Below are 22,079 nucleotides of genomic sequence, written 5' to 3' on the forward strand. Positions count from 1 at the left end.
GTAAAGTGAAGATGGCGATAATACTTTACCAGGCTATTGTAGGAGTGAAGGCGTCCTGAGGACAGTCTCGGGCACATAGCAGCCTATGGACATGTTTATGGTTTTAAGTAGTTTGATGTCTTGAACCCTTAACTTTGAAGAAACAAGTGAGTATGAAGAAAGCTGAAGCAAAGAGAATATACTTGCAGGTTGTCATAATCAAGTGTTAAAGGCACATTTTTATGAGGTCCTTAGTTACATGCATGATGGAATCTCCCTTCACCCTTTAACACAAGAAAAACCTGAGAAACAGTCTCACGAGTTTTAATAGCTTTGCATTGACTGATGGCTTGATGAGTTTAAAAATAGTTAATAGCCCTGTTTAAAACTCACTTTTTAGTTGTTAGTCCCTGGCTTTAAACACATTCCCCTGGGAAAACCAGTCTTGGACTCCAAAGGGGACGGCTAAGAGGCTAACTTGACTCACTCACGGGCAAGGAGGAGACAGGGCACTGCCAAGAGCCTCTGGAAGTGCTGGCAGGCTGGGTGGGCGGGCGGAGAGCCGTGGTTGGTGCTCCTTGGCTGGTAGTGCGGCTATAAATCACCCGAGTCAGCCGCTGCGGCAGCTTTGGCCTCCTCAAGGCTGATAGGCACCCAGGTTTTTATTCTAACATATCTGCTCTCTAGGGGAAAAAAACCCTCTCCTGGTGGGAAGCATTTTTTCCTGGCACGATGCCTTCTCTTCCCAATTCCGATGAGCTGATTTTTTTTGTGAATGGAAGAAAGGTAAGTTCATGATATGATTAATAAGAATTTTCGCATACTAGGGATTAAAGCCAAGCTAAATTTTTTTTCACTTCGATGCCATTTCTTATTTCTTTAACCTCTCTATTCTGTCTTTTTCAAGTCATATATAGTGGGATGAAGTTGAACATCAGCCCTTAAGTTCAAGGTTTCGTGCAAAATTGTTAACTCATGAGGGCCTTGGCTTACTCTTTTCTTTTGGAATCAATAAGGAAGTCTCATTGTTATTTGTCGTATTACAGTGGGAGTGAATTCTGACACATGTATGAAAAACTATGCCATTCCCCTCTTTATTTGGACGTTTGCTCTACTGGAATTCAGCAATGCTATTTTAACAGACGGCCTAGATGACATCGAGGATGATAATAGCCAAGAATGATTTTGTTTTGCCTTAATAAATACCCTCAGGCTGACCAATTAACCTAGAGGCTGAAGCACCTCTGCCTGCCATTTGGGGCCTGAGGCAATGTCATGATTGAAGGAGATGGCTTTCAATCAAATGTGGCCCTGGTCGGGCAGCTAAATTGGGTAGGGAGGTTTACTATTTACCTGGAACGTTGTGTCGGGTATATCGATGTCTTTATTGCCCAGAATAGTGTCCCCCCGACATAGGGGAGACAGGAGGAAGGTGTAGTAGTCCTGGCTTGCGTGCCATCACTCCCTACCCCCATCTCGTTCCCACCTTTGGAAACAATTTCCACAGCAACACAATTAGGGTGTCAGCGCAAATCTAGCTGCAATGCTTTGCCTCTGCGATGCCGCCACGCGTAGCCCCTCTGCTCCCTAAGATTCTGAGTGGACGGGGCTGAGCTCACTTCCGCTGAGTGAATCTTCCGAGTACTTGGAAGGAGACTGGGAAATAGGAGGCAGTTATGAAAAACAATGTAGTTTGTCGATTTTTCCGGGGTGATAAAAATAAAAAACACTTTCAGTGGGATGATGTCTCCTCTTTTTCCGCATTCAGTGTTGCTACCCTTCCGGGTAAGTTTCTCTGCAATTCTCCTTTCTAATCTTGCCTGAATGTGCCCAGCAGAGGAGCTGCCTGGGCCAGGGAGGGCAGAGAGCTCTCATCTCATGTGTCGGCTCTGGTGTGTTGGCAGCAGCCTGGAGTGTGCCATGAGAGGCAGAGCGGAGATTCAGACTCCCGTCTGCTCTTCCGTCACATGTTGGCGCCTCCACTTCACTGGGGGGTGGGGGGGACAGGAGTGGCTCCCTTATAACATATTCCCTTAGGAAATCTTCTCCGGCTAACCTTTCTTAGGACTTTCTATGGCCACGAGTTATCTTGAGGGAATTTTGGAATCTATGTATCTGTTTCCCCATCTGGGTCCTTTCCAGGTAACTCTAAGGAAAAACAACCCGACTATATAATTGTCATATATATCAGAAAATTTAGAGACATTGAAATAATGCTTCATAATTTCTTCAAAATTCTGGTTCCGACTGTTAGAAAAGGTTTTTTTCTTTTTTCCCCTGTGAAGCCACCACCTATCAAAAACATGCCCCAAAACAGTGATGAAATTGTCGTAACACGTTGGTATTACCTTCCTAATATCCCTTCTCTCATTTCACAATGTAGGTCATCGAAAAGAATGCGGATCCTGAAGTAAACCTACTGTTCTACCTGAGGAAGATCCGTATCCTTACATCTCACTGTAATCGGTCTGGTTTGCGTTGTGAGAAGTGAGCACACTGAGGCTTGTGAAGACAGTCACCCTGCATTCACTCCGGGTAAACACTCTTGTGTTGGATTTGTGGAGTCTAGTTAAAGTTCAGAGAATACATCTAAAAGTGATAGATTCCTTCTTTACTTGTTGTATTTTTCGCCTGAGCAAAACCAAAAGAACCACCCGGTGAACCACGAGAGTGCTGACTTTGGAAATAACCTTATGACTTGAGCCCTATGGTCACCTGGTGAGGGTTTTACGTTCAAGAGCATGAAGGTAACAGCGTCCAGCCAATTGCTCAGGGTGCATGACACAAGGGCAGTTCAGTGACTTGTCACCTACATCTTTTCATAATCCTTGTTGGAGAAAACAAGGTTTTATAAACATATTTCAAAATTCCTAAGTATAGCTAGCGCACTCCCACTCTCCAACCCCAATCTGGATCTTTTCCGCCCTGGCTCCTCCAAGACCTTCAGTAAATATTCAGAAAGAATTCACTTGGTTAGCCTGGGGACTCAGTGGTACACAAGACCCTCTCTCTCCAGGATCTTCAATTCCTTCCCCACTTCCGTCTTTTCGCCTCCCAGCGTATACACCTAAACACACGACTTCATTTCTTCTCGTTCCTTCCTTGCCACCCTTATCTAAGGAGTTATGTATACCTGAGCCTCACTCTCCCTCCGGACTCGGTCTTGCACTATTTAACCCATGCAGTCTGGTCTCCTAGCCATCATTTTACAACTCCAGCCAGTGTTGTCCCCTAATGTCCCTATGCTACTCACTGTTTCAGGAACTGGGCGTATCGCTATAAAAACAAACAACAACAACAAAAAGAACAGGCCAAATCCTCCCTCACTGGGCCCGCCATCTCCCATTCACCTAGCGTCAGGGTCCTGCAGTGGGTCAGCACACCATCAGTTCCCTTGTATATCACTTCTAAGTCCACTGTACCCTTCACCAGGCTTTCTCTGGACACCCTAAAATGAAGAAATTCCTCTACATCAGGAGCAAGCTGAAAATTCATGGCCTCCCAGGTAGCATGGCCAGAAGCAGCTCTAGGCAGGATCACCCAGCCCCCCAGGTCCCCATCGCCCAAGCGTCTGCCCGGTCCATTCCTTTCTGGTGCCTAATATCATAAATAAGTTGTTCTGAGTAAACGAGACTCACCTGAGACTTCTGGGCCCCAACATCTAATAACAGAGTCCACAGTGATCCTAGGATGGAGTCAGGGGCTTTACTTTTAGCTCGTTCTTCAAATGGGTGACTCATTAATATACGTAGGTAACTACAGATTTTTGCCAGAGTGAGCAGCCCACACGCACACAGCAGCACCACCAACTTCACTCTTCACAGGACTCCCATGGGCCCTTCCAAAGCCCTGTACCTAAATGTATATTCATAATTTTGTATTTTTTCCTTAAGGTGGGTCTCCAATATTATAAAAACTTCAGGCTTCTTGCAAAACCCCAGTGTGCTGCTGGCTTGGGCCTGGCTTAGGTGTCATTCCTAGAACGGGACACAGTCACACAAAGAACAAAAGTTGTTTGGAGGCATCCTCATCTCCCTTCCACCATTTCCCTCCTTCCTTGCCAAGGTCACAGCCTCACAGTGAGTCAGCCCACCACCGACTGCCCCGCCCAGACCTGCTTGGGCGCAGGCCCTGTCACTTCTTTCTGCACACAGCCCCTCTTGGCCTGGGTTTCAACAATCCGATCTGCAGAAACACATAATGCACCACAAAGAGTGAATGGCCCACAGCTACTGGGGTCAAGGAGGGTGTGCCATTTTAATCTTAATCTCCTTGAGATCTAAGATAAAACTGGGGGAATGGGATGTCTCAGAGGCTCCCAAACATTTGTCCTTGTTTTCCCACAGCCTCCACATACCCATCTCTGAAGCCCTAACACTTCTTGTAGTTCTCGAAACAATTCTTCATTCAGCTAACGAATTTTACCAAGCACCAGGGGTTCAGATGTGAGCTAGAAGACATAGCCTCTGCCGCCAGGCAGAGACTGCTAGCCAAGAGGCAAACCCCAGTATGATGAGTGCTGTGCTGTGGGGGTGCAGGCAGGACACTCATGCCAGTCTTGGGGAGGGAAGGAAGAGACAAGGGTTGAGTAGGAGTTTGCTGGGCAAATGGAAGGCTTGGGGGAGACGATGTTCCAGTCAGCAGGACAGAGGGGTCAGAGGCAAGAGAATGTAGTGCTTTTGAAAGCACTGAGACAGAAAGAAGTTTATTCTGATGGATGTAAAGAGTTGTGGGTGGGAGTAGGAGGATGCACAAGAGATGAAGGAAGAGTGAGATCCTTAAGGCAAAGGATCAAGTTTGACCCCGATGTCACATTCTCTGTGTGGCATGGGGGGACACGATAACTCACTGATGCCTGACCAGATCCCAGTGGAAATTCCGAGGTCAACTGCACACTTTGGCAGCCAGCACTCAGTGTCAGGGTGACTTCTCCTGGATGTGCTATAGGGCTGTGTGTCTTGGGGGCCCTGAGGAAGCTCTTCTGCTTGAAGAACCAAAAAATAACCTTCCAATGTATTATTCTTGTTTGTATTTGACCCACATAGGGTTGATAGCTTTAGCATATAAAAATATAGTACACCTAGTTAAATTTGAATTTGGATACATGGGACATATTTATACTAAAATATAATTCATTGCTTATCTGAAATTCAGATTTAACTGGCCATCGTACATTTTATCTGACAACCGAATGATAAGCTTTAGGATGAGTCAACAGAATATGGAAGAAACTGTTGAGTCATGCGCTTCTTGTGGGAGTGGAAAAGGAAGCATCAAACTAGCTGTTTGGTGACCAGAGGACAAAACAGCTGGTTGAATCCCTTCCTCACTTTCCACTCCAGGCAATGTTAAAATGTGCTTCACAGCGCTGTTTTCAGGTCGGACAAAGTGAACAGCGGCCCCCATCTTTGAACCAGACAGCTCCTGGACTCCTCTACTTGGAAATATCAGGACGCCAAAGGCAGAGTTGCTCAGTGGAGCTCTAAGGCATTACTCACATGCCGTTCAGCCCCCCTGCCTGAAGGTGGAAAGCTTGACTCACCTGAGCAGGCATAGCTGACTCAGCCTTTGGACAACAGAACAGAGGAGGGGGATGTGCAGCCCTCTGGAGCTCTGCAGAGAATCTCTCAGCTCTTCACTCCAGGGGGTCTGGAAGTGGTGTTACCTCTCCATGGGCAGCAATTAAGATGAAAGGAGTCTTAATTTCCACCCAAGCCAATTATGACCTCCACCCATGAAATCCTTTTTAAACTTCACCCAGAAAAGGTCCCAAGCAAATTCCAGATTCTTCTAGAACCTAAAACAGGGTATTTCCGTATATTATTTGTTTTCCTTCTGTGAATATACGCAAATGTCTTAGAGAGAGAAGGCACACTGTGGTTGTTCACGTTACTGCTGTGCAGAAGCCATGGTTGTTACGTTCAGATTCTCTGATCCCATGAGCAGGGAAAAGTATTGCATTGCTGAACCAGGGAAACGTCAGCCTCCCAGGGGGGTTTTCTAAATTTTGCACGTGCATCACCTCCCACCACCTCCATAGAGAGAACATTACACAAGAACATTTCATGCTCTATTTGGATGCAAACCCTGGTCTAACCCGCCTGAGGCTCCTTGCAGTCTTCCTGTGTCCCACTCAGCGTGAGTACCCACATGGTTCACTGCAGGAATAGTGAAGGGTTGGATTTCAAGGTGCTGCCCTGGCCCCACTGGGGAGCACTGTCTCATTTTCTTTCTAAAATATGGAAAATTTTGCACTCAGAAATGCCTCTGGCCCAAGGGTTTCAGATAAGGCAGTGTGGGTCTGTAAAGACTTCTTCTCACCTTTCATCAATCAGGTCTTTTATACACAAAAAGAAGAACAATCTCTCTAAGCAAGAAACCTTTTACAGACTCAATAAAATCTGTTACTCGATATCAGTATCCAAGGGAGGAAAGTGTAAAAAGCAAAGTGGCATGCGCCCCTCTTTTCCTTGACTCCCTTCCTTCCAGTCCGCCTCCCAGGCACGAAGTATGGCTGTGGGGGAGGAGGCTGCGGCGCCTGCACCGTCATGGTGTCGAGATACGACCCCGAGACCAAGAAGATCCAGTATCCTTTGTGCTGGCCCCCCTTGCTCTGGGCACATCCAGGAAGGACGCAGAGCCTCTCTCTTTTCCTGTCATACACGTTCCTCCTCTCCTCTCTAGGGGTCTGTCTCACTCACACTGCCTCCAGGCCTGCTCTCCCTGCAGATTCCTAAATTCCAGATGTTTCCCACGGACTTTCTTCCCATCAGAATGTATCTGTGCTGTGTGCCAGTCTCTCAGGGCCATGCTCTCTATTGCTGTACAAATACTTCCTTTAATTTTGAGCAGGAGATTTCATGGGGGGCGGGGAAGGCTGTCAGGCAAGGAAGGCTTAAACGCAAAGAAGTGACATATCATCCTGGCAGAAGATTTAGGTCTTCAACCTGCACTAGGAGGTGTCTGCCTGAAGGGCTGAATGAGACCCCAAATCATGCAACATGATTGAGCCAGCATCACCTTGACCTAAAATGTAAATTTGCTCACTGGTTGAATGTGATGGTGAAGGGGTTGTCTAGCAGGATCCCCCAGTTTTTGTCTTAGGTTACCGAGTGGTACCCTTCACAAATTAGGGAACGTGGACACAGGCATCTAGATAGACAGGTCATTACTCAGAGAAGAGGTCTCATCCAGAGCTATAATGTGTTGAAAGTTATCAACATAAATAATAATAACAATGAAAACAAAAATAGCTAACATTTGTTGAACGCTTGTTGTGTGGCAGGCGCTGTGCAGAGTAGCTTATGTACATTATTGTATTTCATCCCCCAAACAGCTGTTAGGTAGGCATTACTATTGCTCACACTGAGATGAGAGCAAATTGAGGCAAAGAGAGGCAAATAACTTGGTCAAGGTCATGTGGGCCAGTTAGTGGCACAGGCAGGTTTTCAGCCCTGGCCGTCTGGAAGGTAGCAGAAACTACAGAAGAGCTTGTAAGTGCAGGACACTGCAGAACAACAGACAGAGAAATGGGCAATGAAAGACGCCCCCACAAAGGAGACCAAGGAGCAGCCAGAGTTGAAGGAGGAACAAGAGGGGAAAGTTTCAAGAAGGAAGGCGTGGTCCATAGTATGAAACACCAGGAAGTGGCTGGCGCCATGAGATTGCTCCCAGAGCAATGTCAGCAGAGAGAGGGGGCCAGAGGGCGAGGGACAGGAGCGACCAGAAGGCCAGGAAGCTGAGGACAGCTCTTGAGGAAACTTGACTAAGAAGGGAAAGAAAGATGGGCCAATTTCTGGAGAGAGACATTGGTTTGGTGTTTGTTTGTTTGTTTGTTTGTTTAGCACAGCAAACACTTGAATTTATTCTAAATTCAAAGGAATTTAGGGAAATGAGACCCTAGAAGGGAAGAGGTTAGGAGGACAATTGATGATGGAATCAGTCCCTGGAGAGAGAAGAATAGATGGGATCCAGAGCCCAGGGGAGAAGGAGGAGGAAGGATTCCTCACCCACTGTGCCTGGAATGGAGGGGAGACTGCCTGCAGCTCCAGGTGAGTAGTGGCGGGCTGGGGAGTGTAGGGAGCTTGTGTCTCAATCTCCTGGATGAGGCAAAGGGTAAGACTGAGGAGGGCAATGCGGACTGGAAGAGTTGTTGAGAAAAAAAAGAGAGGGACATAAGACTAAGAGGAAGTTCTTAACAGGGGGAATTGGAGGACACGAAAACCAAAAATTTGTTGCATAATGAACCTGGGGTCCACCCTTGATCTGTACACTCAACACTCTTCCAGGGTCCCTAGCTAGTCAGCTGGGTGGCTTCCAAACACCTTTGATGATTCAAAGGGCTGGTGGAAGCGAGAGCAGCTCTCTTTCTTGTCCTCAGAAGAGCAGCACTCATACTCTCAGCCAGGGTGGGACATTCCCTGGGAGAGGGACAATTTCCCATGCCTGAAAAGAGACTAGGACTTAGCTTCAATGGGAGTAAAGAGGCTCAACTGGACTAATTAAGTCTGGACGCCGTTCCCAACCAATGAGATGAGAATCTGGTGCTAACCACATCTGCCATGTCATTAGTACAGACTCCAGTGTGGGAGAGATAGTCAAGACAAGGGCATAAACCAGTGGCTTCCAAACTTGGCCAGACATTGGAATCAGCTGAGGAGATTTAAAAAGTGATGAATTGATTCCACCCCAGAGATTCTGATTTAATTGGGCTAGTGTGCAACCAGAGTATTTGTATTTTTAAAAGCTTCAAATGGTTGAGACTCACTGGGCTAATTACCCCATGGTGGTTTACATAAGTCAGTATATCATCTTATGTGAGTAAAAGGCTTCCTTTCCCTAGAATAAAAAAAAAAAAATGGAGGATGAGAGTCTCTTGGAGGTCCTACACAAAACTCTTCATCCTTCTTTTTTTCCATTTATCTCTACCATTCTACACCAGCCATATGTAAGTCCTTCTTTGGACACATCCAGAAATTTATGGTTTTATATCTAATGTTCTCTGTATTCTCAGGGAAATACAGTCTTGTGACTCTTCTGGGCTGAAATAACTCCCTGAATTCTGTTACCCACTCTCTATGATTCCAACGTGTTCTCTTTACATAATTCCACCACAGCCATTATCCAGTTACTGCATGCCTGGTGCCCATCTGCTCTCTGTACGGGGCTGCTGTCACCACGGTGGAAGGTGTAGGAAGCATCAAAACCAGGATTCACCCTGTGCAGGTCAGAAGGCAATGATGGAACCTGATGGTGGTATAGGCGTCCCACACGGTCCAATGTACTCCAGTTAGGTCGCCAACTTTGAAATGCTTTATGCTTTTAAATTCTTATTCTGTAAGACTCAGCGCTTCATAGCTATGGATCTTTTCAGAGATTGGTATATAAGCCAAAATTCCTTCATTGATTTTAACACATCTTAACCCCAAGAACTTCAATATATATTCACCGATTTTAATATATCTTAATTTCTTAGCCCCATCCTTGTCCTAAACCAAAACAAGGACAGTTCTTCAGTCTGACAGGAGAAGAAAATGAGATAGGAAACCAGAAGTTTATAGAAGGTACTAGTTGCCCATCACATTTCAAAATTACTGAACTCTGATAGGCGAATTGTGTGTACAAATGCTCCCCAAATGTCTCATGAGTAACTCTACACCATGCTACAATAAAACACAACTAAAGTGACAAAGCGTTTACTGAAGTTTAGAGAACTTTTTAAGGAAATGGTAATGTTATTTTTGTATACTAGAATAGGAACTTCTGCAGAAGTTAAGTTTTAAAAGCAGTGTGTAGAAAGAAAATTATGAATAGCGTTATTTTCCCTTGAAATTCCTTCTCTTGGAAGACTGTGTTTGGAACACGGAGGCCAAGGGCGTCCTCTGACAGTGTGTTACCAGTGATGATACTTGGCGATATGCACGCCTTTCAACCAAAAACTTAATGACTTTTTGATCTTAATAAGATCTTACCCCACATTTGGCTCATCACCTTAACAGTTATGGAAGCGCCTAACACTGCAGCTTGTCCGATTTCTGTCTCTCAAATTTTGATAGTACAGAGGCTAGATTTGTTCAGCAGAGCCCTGGAGCAGGCTCACACTGACTTGCAAGAGCCAATTGTTAAATTTTCAGGAATTTTGCTAGCCAGTCTTTATTTATTTTTTTGTGTGTGTGAGGAAGATCAGCCCTGAGCTCACATCTGCCAATCCTCCTCTTTTTTGCTGAGGAAGACTGGCCCTGGCTAACATCCATGCCCATCTTCCTCCACTTTACACGTGACGCAGCCACAGCATGGCTCGACAAGCAGCGCGTTTGTGTGTGCCTGGGATCCGAACCGGCGAACCCCAGGCCGCCACAGCGGAGTGCACGCACCTAACTGCTTGTGCCACCAGGCCGGCCCCTAGCCAGTCTTTAAATACAGCCATTATTAAAGATTATAAACTATTCAAACTTAAAATTAAATAAATAATATTAAAAACAAAGTTAGTAAATATCAATACTCATCACCTAATTATTTTACTACATTTTACTGTTATCTATGCTCTCGAGGCTATTTATGTCCATTGTATTTACATTGTATAACATTCAGTGACATCACGTTGGAAGCTTGATATCAACCAGGATGGAAGTATTTATACTACTAAAATTGGTAGAAGTTACAAATCAGGGCTTTTTTTCCTAGAGATCCAGTTGTTAGACATTTACCAGCACATTTACAGTGAGGTTTATATGCCACATCTGAAACACCTTGCCATCCATCAATAAATCCAACACAGCCATATTTCCCTCAGCATTCGAGCAATGAGTGTCCTTTGAGTTGAGCCACAGTTGAGTCTTTGCCTTTCATCTTGTTTCATCAAACAGCTTTCATGCTGTTTGAAAAACGTTTATTTAAAACCATGTGACTCACACTCAAGCCAGCCAGTTGAACACCCTGTGAGAGGCTCATGTGACAGACACACACAGAGGGACCCACAGAGTCATGTCTCCCATCTATATCTTCACACATGGGATCTTTGTATAGAGTGGATGAAGTAAATTGTCATTTCTCACTCTCTTTTTTATTGTTTTGTTGCTGTATTTAAATGCATAAAGTTGAATGCATGTAAAGTAAATAGATGAATAGCACTACTATTTACCGCCATTTGCTTAATAGAACACTACTAAATAACATTTTACAATTTTCAAAGCATTTATATAGATTTTGTCATTGAATCCACCAAAAATTCTATAACACAGATGGAGAAGGGGATGAAAATGACTTGCCAGAGACTGCTAAATGATTTGCATATATTCATTCATTTATTCTCACAACCATCCTGTAAAGTAGATACCATTAGTATCCTAATTTTATAGACAAAGAGAAGTCAAGTAAATCATCAAAGGTCACACAATTAATGAGTTACAGTAAGGACCAAAACTCACATGAGCATGACTCCAAAGCATTTTACTTGATCCCTAAACTACATTTCCTAGGTCAGAAATAAAGAAACCGGAGTCAGGAGAGTAAAGGGACTTAGTTACCTGCCACTAGGCTTTTCTTGAAGGCAAAAACAACAATAACAACAACAACATGTGATTTCAAGAAATAGAAATATTTTTCTTCCAGAGTGACATCTTTTACCCTGCAGTTATTTCTAGAAAGCTAAATATATAAGCTTCACTCCTTTCTGGTGTCCGAGGTAGGGAAACAAGAGGTTTAAAGCATAATGCACCATTTCCTCCCAGGAAAGACTTGCCAAGTGTCACGGCACACAGTGTGGCTTCTGCAGCCCAGGGATGGTGATGTCCATCTACACACTGCTGAGGAACCATCCAGAGCCGACTTTGGACCAGATAACCGAAGCTCTTGGAGGTGAGCCTTCTTGGCCGTCTGCAGGTAGGGCCTAGGGTGGAAAGTGCCCAAGCAACTAGAGAAGGAGGTCATAGCCCGTGGAGACAAGTTATGGCACAGCTTTTGGCTTTCAGGCACCTGGCCAACAAGTCGGCCTCTTCAGTACTTCCCTTGACCCGAGTCCTTTCCAGGAAGGGCTGCCTTCATTTTGGCAGCAGCAATGGCAAGAATTGGGGCAATATTGGTTTCATTACAAACCTTTCTCCTTTAATGGAGCCCTTTGTCACTCTGCAAAGACATTCAAATGGGCTGTTTCCAACACTTCTCATACAGTCTTTTCCAAATGTGGAAATTTAGGTAGTATGAAAAAATGAGATTTTGCTGTTTATTTTTAAATCAATCTGTTAGAATCATTTATCAACTTTACTTACTAAAATTAATTTTACCATGAGAATAGACTTTCAGACACTTTACATTTTTATGTTGTGGTTGGGTTCATTACAAGATCAAGGAGGTCATAGACAGCAATTAATTATCACAAATAAGCCAGTGAGCAGTTCAATCTCCTATGACAAAATAGCTATAAAATTTAAATGAACAAGCACATTTTCTACCAAAAAAAAAGCATGTTAACAAATGTAGTTTTCTGTAATGAACATACATATTTTCAAGGTGACTGATCATTAATTCTTAGAAGAAAGCTGTGAAAGCAAATCTCTGAATATTATAAGCTGTTCATCTCTTTTAATAAACACACAGACAGAAATTTGATTTTATGATGAAAAGAGGCAGAATAAAACAATGTAAAAATTCAACTTAAATTTTATGATAAGTGGTATATAAACATTCTCTAATATTTTCCCTTATGTCTCAACAACTTCTTCAGTCAAAATTTTTTAGTTTCTTGTTCAGTATTACTAAAACTTTGGCTTGTGGTTTCAATTATAATTTTAACCAAATCTGTATGGATTTGAATAATAATTCTTTATTCAATGACATAATCCACACTAATGAGGTATTTAGAACTTTGAAAAGCAGAGATCTGTGATTTGCCTTACGTTTTGTTTGTTCGCTTGAATATGCACAAACAGTCTTATAGAGATGGATTATTTCCTCCCAGATTCTATGCCTGTAATTCACATAACAACCACCAGGAGATGGTGTTGTAAAGTCTGGCCAAATTGCTGAAGTAGATAACCTTATTCTAGAAGTGGATAACTTGGAGAGTATATTTTGATTCATGATCCATTTACTTGAGCTCTTTCTAGAATTATAAATACTAGCCACACTGATAACCTTTATGTTCATATTTTAAGAAAAACAATAATATAAAACAAAATTTAAACAAATGCAATTGGGTATGGCACATATCTTCTACAATGGTCAACTGGTATAAGTCACTGCTTCATTTAATCTTGTCTTTCCCTTCAAGACTAAGGAAATAAAATTTTTGAATTTCCATCTTTTTTTCCCTTAGAATCAGAGGAACTTCTGTAATGGGTGCTATTAGCTTTCCCTTGGTGGCCTTTAGTAGGACTTCTAGACTTAGCATTGATTATGTGACCAAGAACAAAAACAAAACAAAAAAACTCTGACACTAGCCCCCTCCAGCTTTTAATGTTTTCTAGTAGTTTATCAGAGAGAAGGTGTCCCTTGCCTCATAAATACTTCTGTTTCATGCCGTGTATTTATGTTCCAGACATTTCAGCTCCTTCCCTCTACTCCAAATAGAAATTCTTAATTCACACACTTCTATATTCTTTCTTCCTAGCAAAAGGAAAGATAGGTTATGGAGTCTGAATCCATTCTTGTATATGTGGTTTCTTCCTAAACTATGCTCGTTTTAACCAAAAAAGGAGTATACCTGGTACCCAAGTTGACACATGACTTACTAGCATCAAGTTTCCACAACACTTTACTTCCAGGTGTTTAAACCTGCCCAACCCACATATATACATTGCTTCTGAAATTTTCAAATTGTATTTGAACATAATTTTAAATTTATTTCTGAGTATAAAACTAATGCATTTTGGGGGTCGGCCCTGTGGCGTAGCGGTTAAATGCTCGCGCTCTGCTGCTGGCGGCCCAGGTTTGGATCCTGGGCATACACCGATGCACCACTTGTCAAGCTGTGCTGTGGTGGCGTCCCATATAAAGTGGAGGAAGTTGGGCACAGATGTTAGCCCAGGGCCAGTCTTCCTCAGCAAAAAGAGGAGGATTGGCATGGATGTTAGCTCAGGGCTGATCTTCCTCACAAAATAAATAAATTAAAAAAAATGCATTTCTATCTTGAAAAAATGCACATAAAATTAAAACATAAGGAAAAAACTCATTCATATTTCTGTCGCCAGGAAACAACTGCAGTCAGATACTTCTATTTTCTTTCAGTCTTTTCTATGCATAGTTTTTGTTTGCTTATTTTAAATACTTGTGACTATTATATATACAATTTCATATTATATATACAATTTTAACAGTATAACATAAGAATTTTCCCATATTATTAAGACTTCATAAATATTATTTATACTGGTTGCAAAATTTGGATATGCTTTTTCAAAAGACTGTGGTTTTCTCACCTTTTCCACTGTGCTTTGGAAATGTTGACTGATCAAATCAATACCAGGTACTTATAGAACACCTACTGTGTTGTACTGGGAGGGTTCAAGGACATCTAAACAATCCTTGCCTTGTCCAGGAACTTAAGATCCAATGAGGGAGATAAGGCATGTACATGAATGACCCTACCCCAGCACGGTCGATGATAGGTCTGCAGAAGGATCCAGACAGTGAGTGGTACAGCTCTGGCTGGGATGTTAGAGCAGACCCCATGGAGAAGGGGGCTGGGGCCCTGACAAATGGACACACTTTCCCTAAGAGGACATTTGAGGGAGAGGGGACTAAATGAGAAAAGCTTAACAAAGATGTTATGGGGGCGGCAGTTTACACAAGTTGGGGCAGGGGTGGGAAATAGGCAGGAAGAGTTGATTAGGAAAAGCTATGGAGATCTTCGTGATATTTCAGGAAGAAAATGTAATCACAGATCTATTTTTGAAGAACATTTCAGTTCCGGAGAGCCATTTGGCTGGTTTGGGAAACAAAAAAGAATCTAATTACTAATATAGCTATTCCACTGAAAACATGAAGCACAAATATGCAGTGTATTTCTATAGCTTTCCTTAAAAATTGATCTCTTCTTAATCAGGTAATTTGTGCCGCTGTACTGGATACCGACCAATTGTAGAAAGTGGGAAAACTTTCTCCGTGGTAAGTTAAATTAAAAAATTTTTTCAGTTAATTTAATATATTAGTGAAGCTTTGCATAAAATCATCTATTGAATTCAATTATCTCTAAACCAATCCTATGTTGACCTTTCTAACCACTGCAAGTTGTTGAATGCCACTGTTGGCATTTTTTTAATAAACCTTTTGCATCTATCTTTTGTGTGTGTGTGTGTGTGAGGAGATCAGCCCTGTGCTAACAAATGCCAATCCTCCTCTTTTCTTTGCTGAGGAAGACTGGCCCTAGGCTAACATCCATGCCCATCTTCCTCCACTTTATATGGGACACCGCCACAGCATGGCTTGCCAAGCAGTGCGTCAGTGCACGTCCGGGATCCAAACCGGTGAACCCCGGGCCGCCGCAGTGGAGCGCGTGCACTTAACCACTTGCACCACCAGGCCCGCCCCGCATCTATCTTTATTATAGCCCTAAATTAGGCACTTTCCTAAGAAGTAACATATACGGTATATGACATCAAGAATTGCAAACTCTGTTGAAGAAAATGAAATATAGACTAAGAAACAATAAAAACATAATTGAAAAGCAAGATATTAAAAGCTCAATATATCTTCTATACCATGTATATAAGTTTTGAAGGAACATGAATTAAAGAGAATTAATAAACAAGGAGGGAAGACACAGAGGAGACATATTGGAGAAGGGGAGTTTTGAGCTAGGTCTTAAAGGAAATGATAGAAATGGACAGGTGAAGAGAGGCCAGGAGAAAATTCCAAGTAAGAAAATGCATGGAAGTAGGAAAAAGAAGGACATTCAAGGTGCAGCTAAGAAATTGATGTGGCTGAAGCATTAGGGAGTAAAAAGACATTATTTTGGCCTAAGGAATTTACACTAAAACTGATAACCAATATATAGTCATTGTCTGTTCTCAAGATAGGAGTAACACGAGAACAGTATTTCAAAAGGAAAATTCTTGGCACCTGCCTGTGAGAAGGATAAGCCTGAAGAGACGTGGTGAGGATGAGGGCATGGACTAGTGCAGTATCCCATGCATGAGGGAATGAGGACCTAGACCAGTCTGGTAGATATGGGCCCAGAAAGACAATTCTTTGGAAAGAGATTGCCAGAATCATAACCTCCAAGTGATAAAGGATGCAGTGAAAAAGAAACGCAAGTCACGTCAAAGCTGAGCAATCCAAGGAATCAGAGAGGATGAAGAAGGTTGGAAAAGAATGATTTAGTGTATGGCAGGGAGGGGTAGTTTTGAGATGTATTAAGTTTTCAGAAAGTTAAATATCAAGCGGAGACATATTTTTGACAATGTTTCAGTTAGGGTGTTTTTCCAGCACCCATTTTTTATGGTAAAAATTTATTTTATATAATTTTGGTTGACCAAAAACAATTCAAGATGCACAAGTTAATTCCAAATAATAAAAAGTCTTTGGAAAAAAATCTGCTCTTAGGCCAATAATGAAGAATTTCAAAAAGCTTTACAGACTGCAGGCTAGTTTGTTTTAAATCCTAGGTAAGATTCCTACTTACGTTGAACCTTGTGAATGGCCAATATTACACCATTTTTAACCCACAAAAACGGCAACTTCATATGATTCAACCTAACATGATATGATTGTTTTCCTAGAGATAAAATCTATACGTAGATATTTTTGTCTCATTCACTCTGGGTCCCCACATTCTGCCACTTACAGTTTGTTCCTTTTTGTGCATGGCATTGTCACAAAACCCAAATTCCTTCTGAACTCTGTAGAAAACTGCCTCACAAGTAAAAATATCAGGGGCCGCTTCTGCAGCACCTCCCCTGTGTCAGATATTGTGCGTACCTTTTGCATATTTAAACCCAACAAACCTGTTTGGGCTGGATTTTATTTTCCTAATTTAACAATTCACCCCAGCTAGTACGTGCTACAGCAGGAACCAGAACCCAGATGTCCTCGACTCCACCTGCGAAATCCAACCATAGGTCTCCAAGGCCGCAGCCCCTTAGGCTGCGCGTGAAAAGGGCAAACGAGGGTGAGATAAGCAGTCTGAGAGTTGCAGGAGCTGACCAGTGAATTCAGGCCAATGACACTACTTTGGGTCTGCATGAAACCTCCTGAAAATTAAGGTAAAATGGTTTAGGACTTGAATCATCCAAATAATTCAGAATAGCTCCAATAACAACCAACTAAACTCTGGTTTTCAGTGTATTTGTATTTGTGTATAGACAGTCTTAAAAGCAGTTTGCCTTCCCAGGACTTCATTACCGATACACACCGTATCACCCTTACAATAAAGGAGAGCTGTTTTTTTGGTTTTTTAATTACCACCTTATAACTATACTCCACTGACCTCACTTCTGGGAGGAAGCCTTAGCTGGTCCCACCTTAGCTTAGAGGTCCCACCCTCCTCTAACCCCCTTCGTCTTCCCCTGAGACTTGAGTAACACCATTAACACAACCTTATCGTGAGCACGATTGCACACTCCCGTAATTTTCTCTAATTGCTCAGTGATGGAACAGCTTGTTCTCTGCCCCACCCCATCCAGAGTCCTGGAGGGCAAGGATGCGCTCTATTACGTCTTCAATACCTCCTGTGGGACCTGGCTCTGCCAGGTACTCAGGTTGGTGTTTAAAGAATCAACCGATGACTTTGTTTTAAACTTCCTTACTTCCTAAGGAATCAACTGTTTGTCAAGTGAAAGGATCAGGAAAATGTTGCATGGATCAAGAAGAGAGGTTTTTCATGACTAGACAGGAACAAGTAAGTATCTGCTATTCCACTTCAGCTGGGATTGACGGAGAAATACCCACATAAATCCAAATTTATCTCAGTTTTCTATTCTTTTCAGTGAGTAAAGTGCAAAGTGAATTCAGGGTATAAACAGCCTTAAAAATTGCTCCCAAAATTAGTGAGCCCGTGACTTTCACAAGGCCGGTCACCACAGAAGGCTGTTTTTCTTTGGAAGTGTTACAACTTCCTGTGCCTTAATCTGGGTTTACCCCCACATACGCACACACACGAGCACACAAGCACTAGGGGGATGTAAGCAGTGGTGCATCTTCATGCTCTTGGCAAATAAATATCTGCAAATAATACCTGAGACCCAGCACAGAAGTTTAAAACCCAATTTCTGACACCAAAGGAAGAAGCCCAGAGTACAGCAAATCTGCTGGGGGAACCATCGTGGTCCTCTGAGGGTGGGAAGAATCCCACTCAGGGCCACCTTGTGGCTCTCCACCTCCATTGTGTGTCCGGGGTGTCCAAAGCACAGACCCTGGCTCTGAAGTCTCACACTTAGAGATTCCCGTACACCTCTCAGTGACTCGGAAGTTCTATGTGTATTTTGTTTTGTTTTCTTGAGATATGTACCAAACTGTATAATGAAGAAGAATTCCAGCCCTTGGATCCATCCCAGGAACCTATATTTCCTCCTGAACTGATAGTAAGATACTTTTGTTGTCCTTTACTATGATGTGGTTTAAGCCTTTTTGTATTACTCTACGGAATCATCGAGTTTTAGACATTAAAAGTTGGAAGTGTGTCCAGCATGATAACAGGGCAGTCACCCATTTTTAGGGACTTGTTCAGGTCCACTATAAACACTTTGAAGCAAGCAGCTTAGAAGAGCGGTGCTGCCAGGACCTTTGAGACACTTTGGTTCAACCTCTGCAGTTGAAGATACTGAGCTCAGAGAGTGCAGGTGACTTACCCAAGGTCACACTGCTACACCGTGAGATATGTTAAAGGCATTTTGTAAAACTGGTAAAGTAAGAATCAAATGATACTTATTATAATTAAATTACATTATTCTTACAATTAACCTCTCTGATTTCAACTCTGTGGGAAGAAAGAGAGAGAAAATAATATAAATAGTGTGGTGTGCCTGTCATTCCATTCCATGACTATGTCCCGTAGAGAGCATGAGATGAGGGACATGATTCTGAGGCTTCTCAGAGGGCCTCAGTCTCCACGCATCCCTCAGAGCATGAGAACTTGGACACACCCAGTATTTAGAGATTATACGTATGGATACAGATATATACATGTGTATATAAGTGTGTATATATATTACAGAATTGTAAAAAAAATCCATTTACACTCTACCTGATGAATGATTTAAGGAATGTTTTTCAAGGATAATTTTGCCTATAAGCAGTTTTCATCCTACAAAAAACCTAATCCCCCAGGATGAGGCTCCTCTGAGTCACTGTTGGGGCAGAACTAGAACAAGAAGCCTGACCCTTTGGCTCCAGGCTAAGACGCTGTCTCAGTGCCATGAGCCTCCTCTTCACACACTCACTTCACACGTGCAGATGGAGTTTCTCTACTCTACGTCCAGTTGACGGACAGACACCTGTGATGATGTTTGTTCAGTGGTGCCCACACAGATCTTATCAGTCCACGTAGTTTCAAACAAGGCCACCCTTCCTGATGCCTGGGAGCTGTGGCACCTCAGAAAGCTCAAATGACAAGCAGGCCATTTGGACACCCAGGCAGACGTACTCACAGCTTGTAGTTCACCAGCCTCACTTGAAATCCTGCTGCCTTTGCTTCTCTGCAGAGAATGGCAGAAGATCCAAACAAGAGGATGCTGACGTTCCTCGGGGAGAGGACCACCTGGATCACCCCCGTGACCCTGAACGACCTTCTGGAGCTGAAGGCCAAGTTCCCCAAAGCCCCCCTTGTCATGGGGAACACTGCAGTGGGTGGGTGGTTTCTAAGCACATTCTTTAGATTAAGTGACGCAAACATCTGTGTCTCTTTTAAACTCTTTATAAACACAGTTCACTGTTATTAATGGATAGCTACGGTCCTTTAGAATGCTCTGTTGTTTTCTTTTGCAAACGAGCCACTTGTGTCACACTTTTCACTTGGGATTATCAGTACGGGACATCTATTAGCCCCCATTGTCTTCCTTTTCTAATTGCTTTAAATATGTTTCTACTTAAGGACCCAGCATCAAATTCACAGATGAATTCCATCCAGTTTTCATATCTCCACTCAGGCTTCCAGAACTACATTTTGTGGACACCACAGATGATGGTAAGCACTTTCTTTTTCAAATAAGATGTAACTGTTGACTGTTGGTGGGCTGTTACTAATCAGTCACATGCACTGGGCTGATTTGAATATCTGACCTCATTTAGTCAATCAAAAATATTTATTCAGCACCTACTATGTGTCCTCTATGAACTTTTTCAAACTGACCCACTCAGCTGCATCACATTGTCCTTGGAGCTGTGATGGCAGGAAGATGCCATGTAGCTCGGCCACTATGGAGGGGCTGACTGAATAAGAAGACTTAAGACGTTGGCTGGCCAGTAGGAAAGGTTCTTGCCAGACGTAACTCCCTGATTCACAAATTTGCTCAAGGCTCATCCTATATCCACAAACATTAACCAAAAATAAAACAACCTGGGCCACAACATTTGAAAAGTTAACTGTGAACAACAATTCTATTTACTTTTACACTCTTTCACAATTTACCAAGTGCTTTCACATCTGTTTCTTTTGATCTTCACAACAACCCCGGGAGGTAGACATAGCAGGTAGCCTTGGTGTCTCCATTCTCCCAAAGAAGATACAGAGTTAAAGGGCTTAAGTAACTTCCCGAACTTCACACAGCTAACACATGGCCAAGTCAGGACTGGATCCTACGTCTTCCTACTTCCTGCTCCTAGTCAAGTACTCCTTCCACAGACTGCACCGAATAAGGCTGTCTGAGAAACATATCCCATGCTCCACTACCCAAACTCGGTATTTAAATGGATAACAGGTTATAGGAGCTAAAAATCCTACATAACATGGGGTCCTCCCCAATGAGTAAACAGAAACAAATTGGAAAATTGTCTGCCTTCCCCCTCTGACCTGCCAATTTTAGGTCAGTCTGCCTGTCCATTTTTTACCTGTTAGAAAGTCCATATCAACGGACTCACAGGAAGAGACGGAGGAAGGGGAGGCCGGGCTGGTAGAGGAGAGGGCTGGAAGGAAGGTGTGGAGGTGCTTGGTTAGGGTGGGGCGGGAGTGGAGAGACTGGGGAGGTGGAGCCTGTACAACTAAATCATCGTTTCTCAGCCTTTTCAGCATTGCCTCTCTAAGGAGCGATAGACGTTTTTTCTCTAATCATCCCTACATGAAACGTTCACACCACAGATAGACCATATATCTGTTTATGTACAGTATGTCTATGGGGGTTTATATATAAAAAGATGGAGCAGTATTGCCCCCATTGGGAATGCATGAACTAGACGATATCAGTACTCACAGCATTCCCTACAAGCACACCTGCAGATAAAACGGACCCACGGGCTTCCATTCAGTTGTTCTGATAAGGGAACAATAGGAAGAGACGGCTGTGGAAGATGGCAAGTAGGCGATGCAGATTTGCAGGTCAATTCCCACTTAGGCTTAATGATCTTTTAAAAGTCTTACAGAATCTTGGCTGAAATTTTTATAGTTGATCAGTGTATTCAGGGAATAAACAAAGTAATGAGTTTCAGATATCTGTGGTTGATATGTCCTAAAATATGACTGTATACATAACTGAGAAAAGGAATTTGGCACTTAATATTTAGGAATAAAGCAAATTGCCAGAAATATCTTTATCTTTGGTTTTTGTGATTCTAAGTTAATATGAAAAGAGAAGATATATTTGAAAGATTGTTTCCACGAAGCCCATGTGTTTTGTTACAGTTCACTTTAAGTTTATATTCCACTACCCTATTTTCAGGGGTGACAATAGGTGCGGGGTACAGCCTGGCCCAGTTGAACGATGCCTTACATTTTACTGTTTCGGAGCAACCAAAGGAGAAGACCAAGACCTACCGTGCCCTCCTGAAGCATCTGAGGACACTTGCTGGAGCCCAGATTAGGAATATGGCGGTATGTTCTCTGGTGGTATGTGAAATTAGCCACAGTTATGGACAGCCTTACAGTGCTGTTCAGTTTAGCAAACATTACTCTGAAGACGAATCCCAAGTCAAAGTTGAAGTCTCTACAATGAGCGTGAGTGGGTGTGTCTGTGCCC

General features: G+C 42.9%; 1 protein-coding gene across 1 annotated transcript in view; it reads left to right on the forward strand.

Moving 5' to 3' along the window:
* The first annotated feature begins 711 nt into the window (after nt 1-711).
* LOC131410965 (aldehyde oxidase 4-like) overlaps nt 712-22,079 on the forward strand; it is a 58,964-nt gene continuing 37,596 nt past the window's right edge. Inside the window, exons 1-11 of the mRNA XM_058549549.1 lie at nt 712-765; nt 2,363-2,420; nt 6,469-6,565; nt 9,096-9,204; nt 11,709-11,835; nt 15,020-15,081; nt 17,729-17,812; nt 18,414-18,494; nt 19,614-19,758; nt 20,003-20,095; nt 21,783-21,934. Of these exons, the coding sequence (XP_058405532.1) occupies nt 712-765; nt 2,363-2,420; nt 6,469-6,565; nt 9,096-9,204; nt 11,709-11,835; nt 15,020-15,081; nt 17,729-17,812; nt 18,414-18,494; nt 19,614-19,758; nt 20,003-20,095; nt 21,783-21,934 (1,062 nt within the window). The remainder of the gene's footprint in view (nt 766-2,362; nt 2,421-6,468; nt 6,566-9,095; nt 9,205-11,708; nt 11,836-15,019; nt 15,082-17,728; nt 17,813-18,413; nt 18,495-19,613; nt 19,759-20,002; nt 20,096-21,782; nt 21,935-22,079) is intronic.

Source organism: Diceros bicornis, chromosome 10, assembly GCF_020826845.1.
Source record: "Diceros bicornis minor isolate mBicDic1 chromosome 10, mDicBic1.mat.cur, whole genome shotgun sequence".
NCBI classification, from domain to species: domain Eukaryota; kingdom Metazoa; phylum Chordata; class Mammalia; order Perissodactyla; family Rhinocerotidae; genus Diceros; species Diceros bicornis.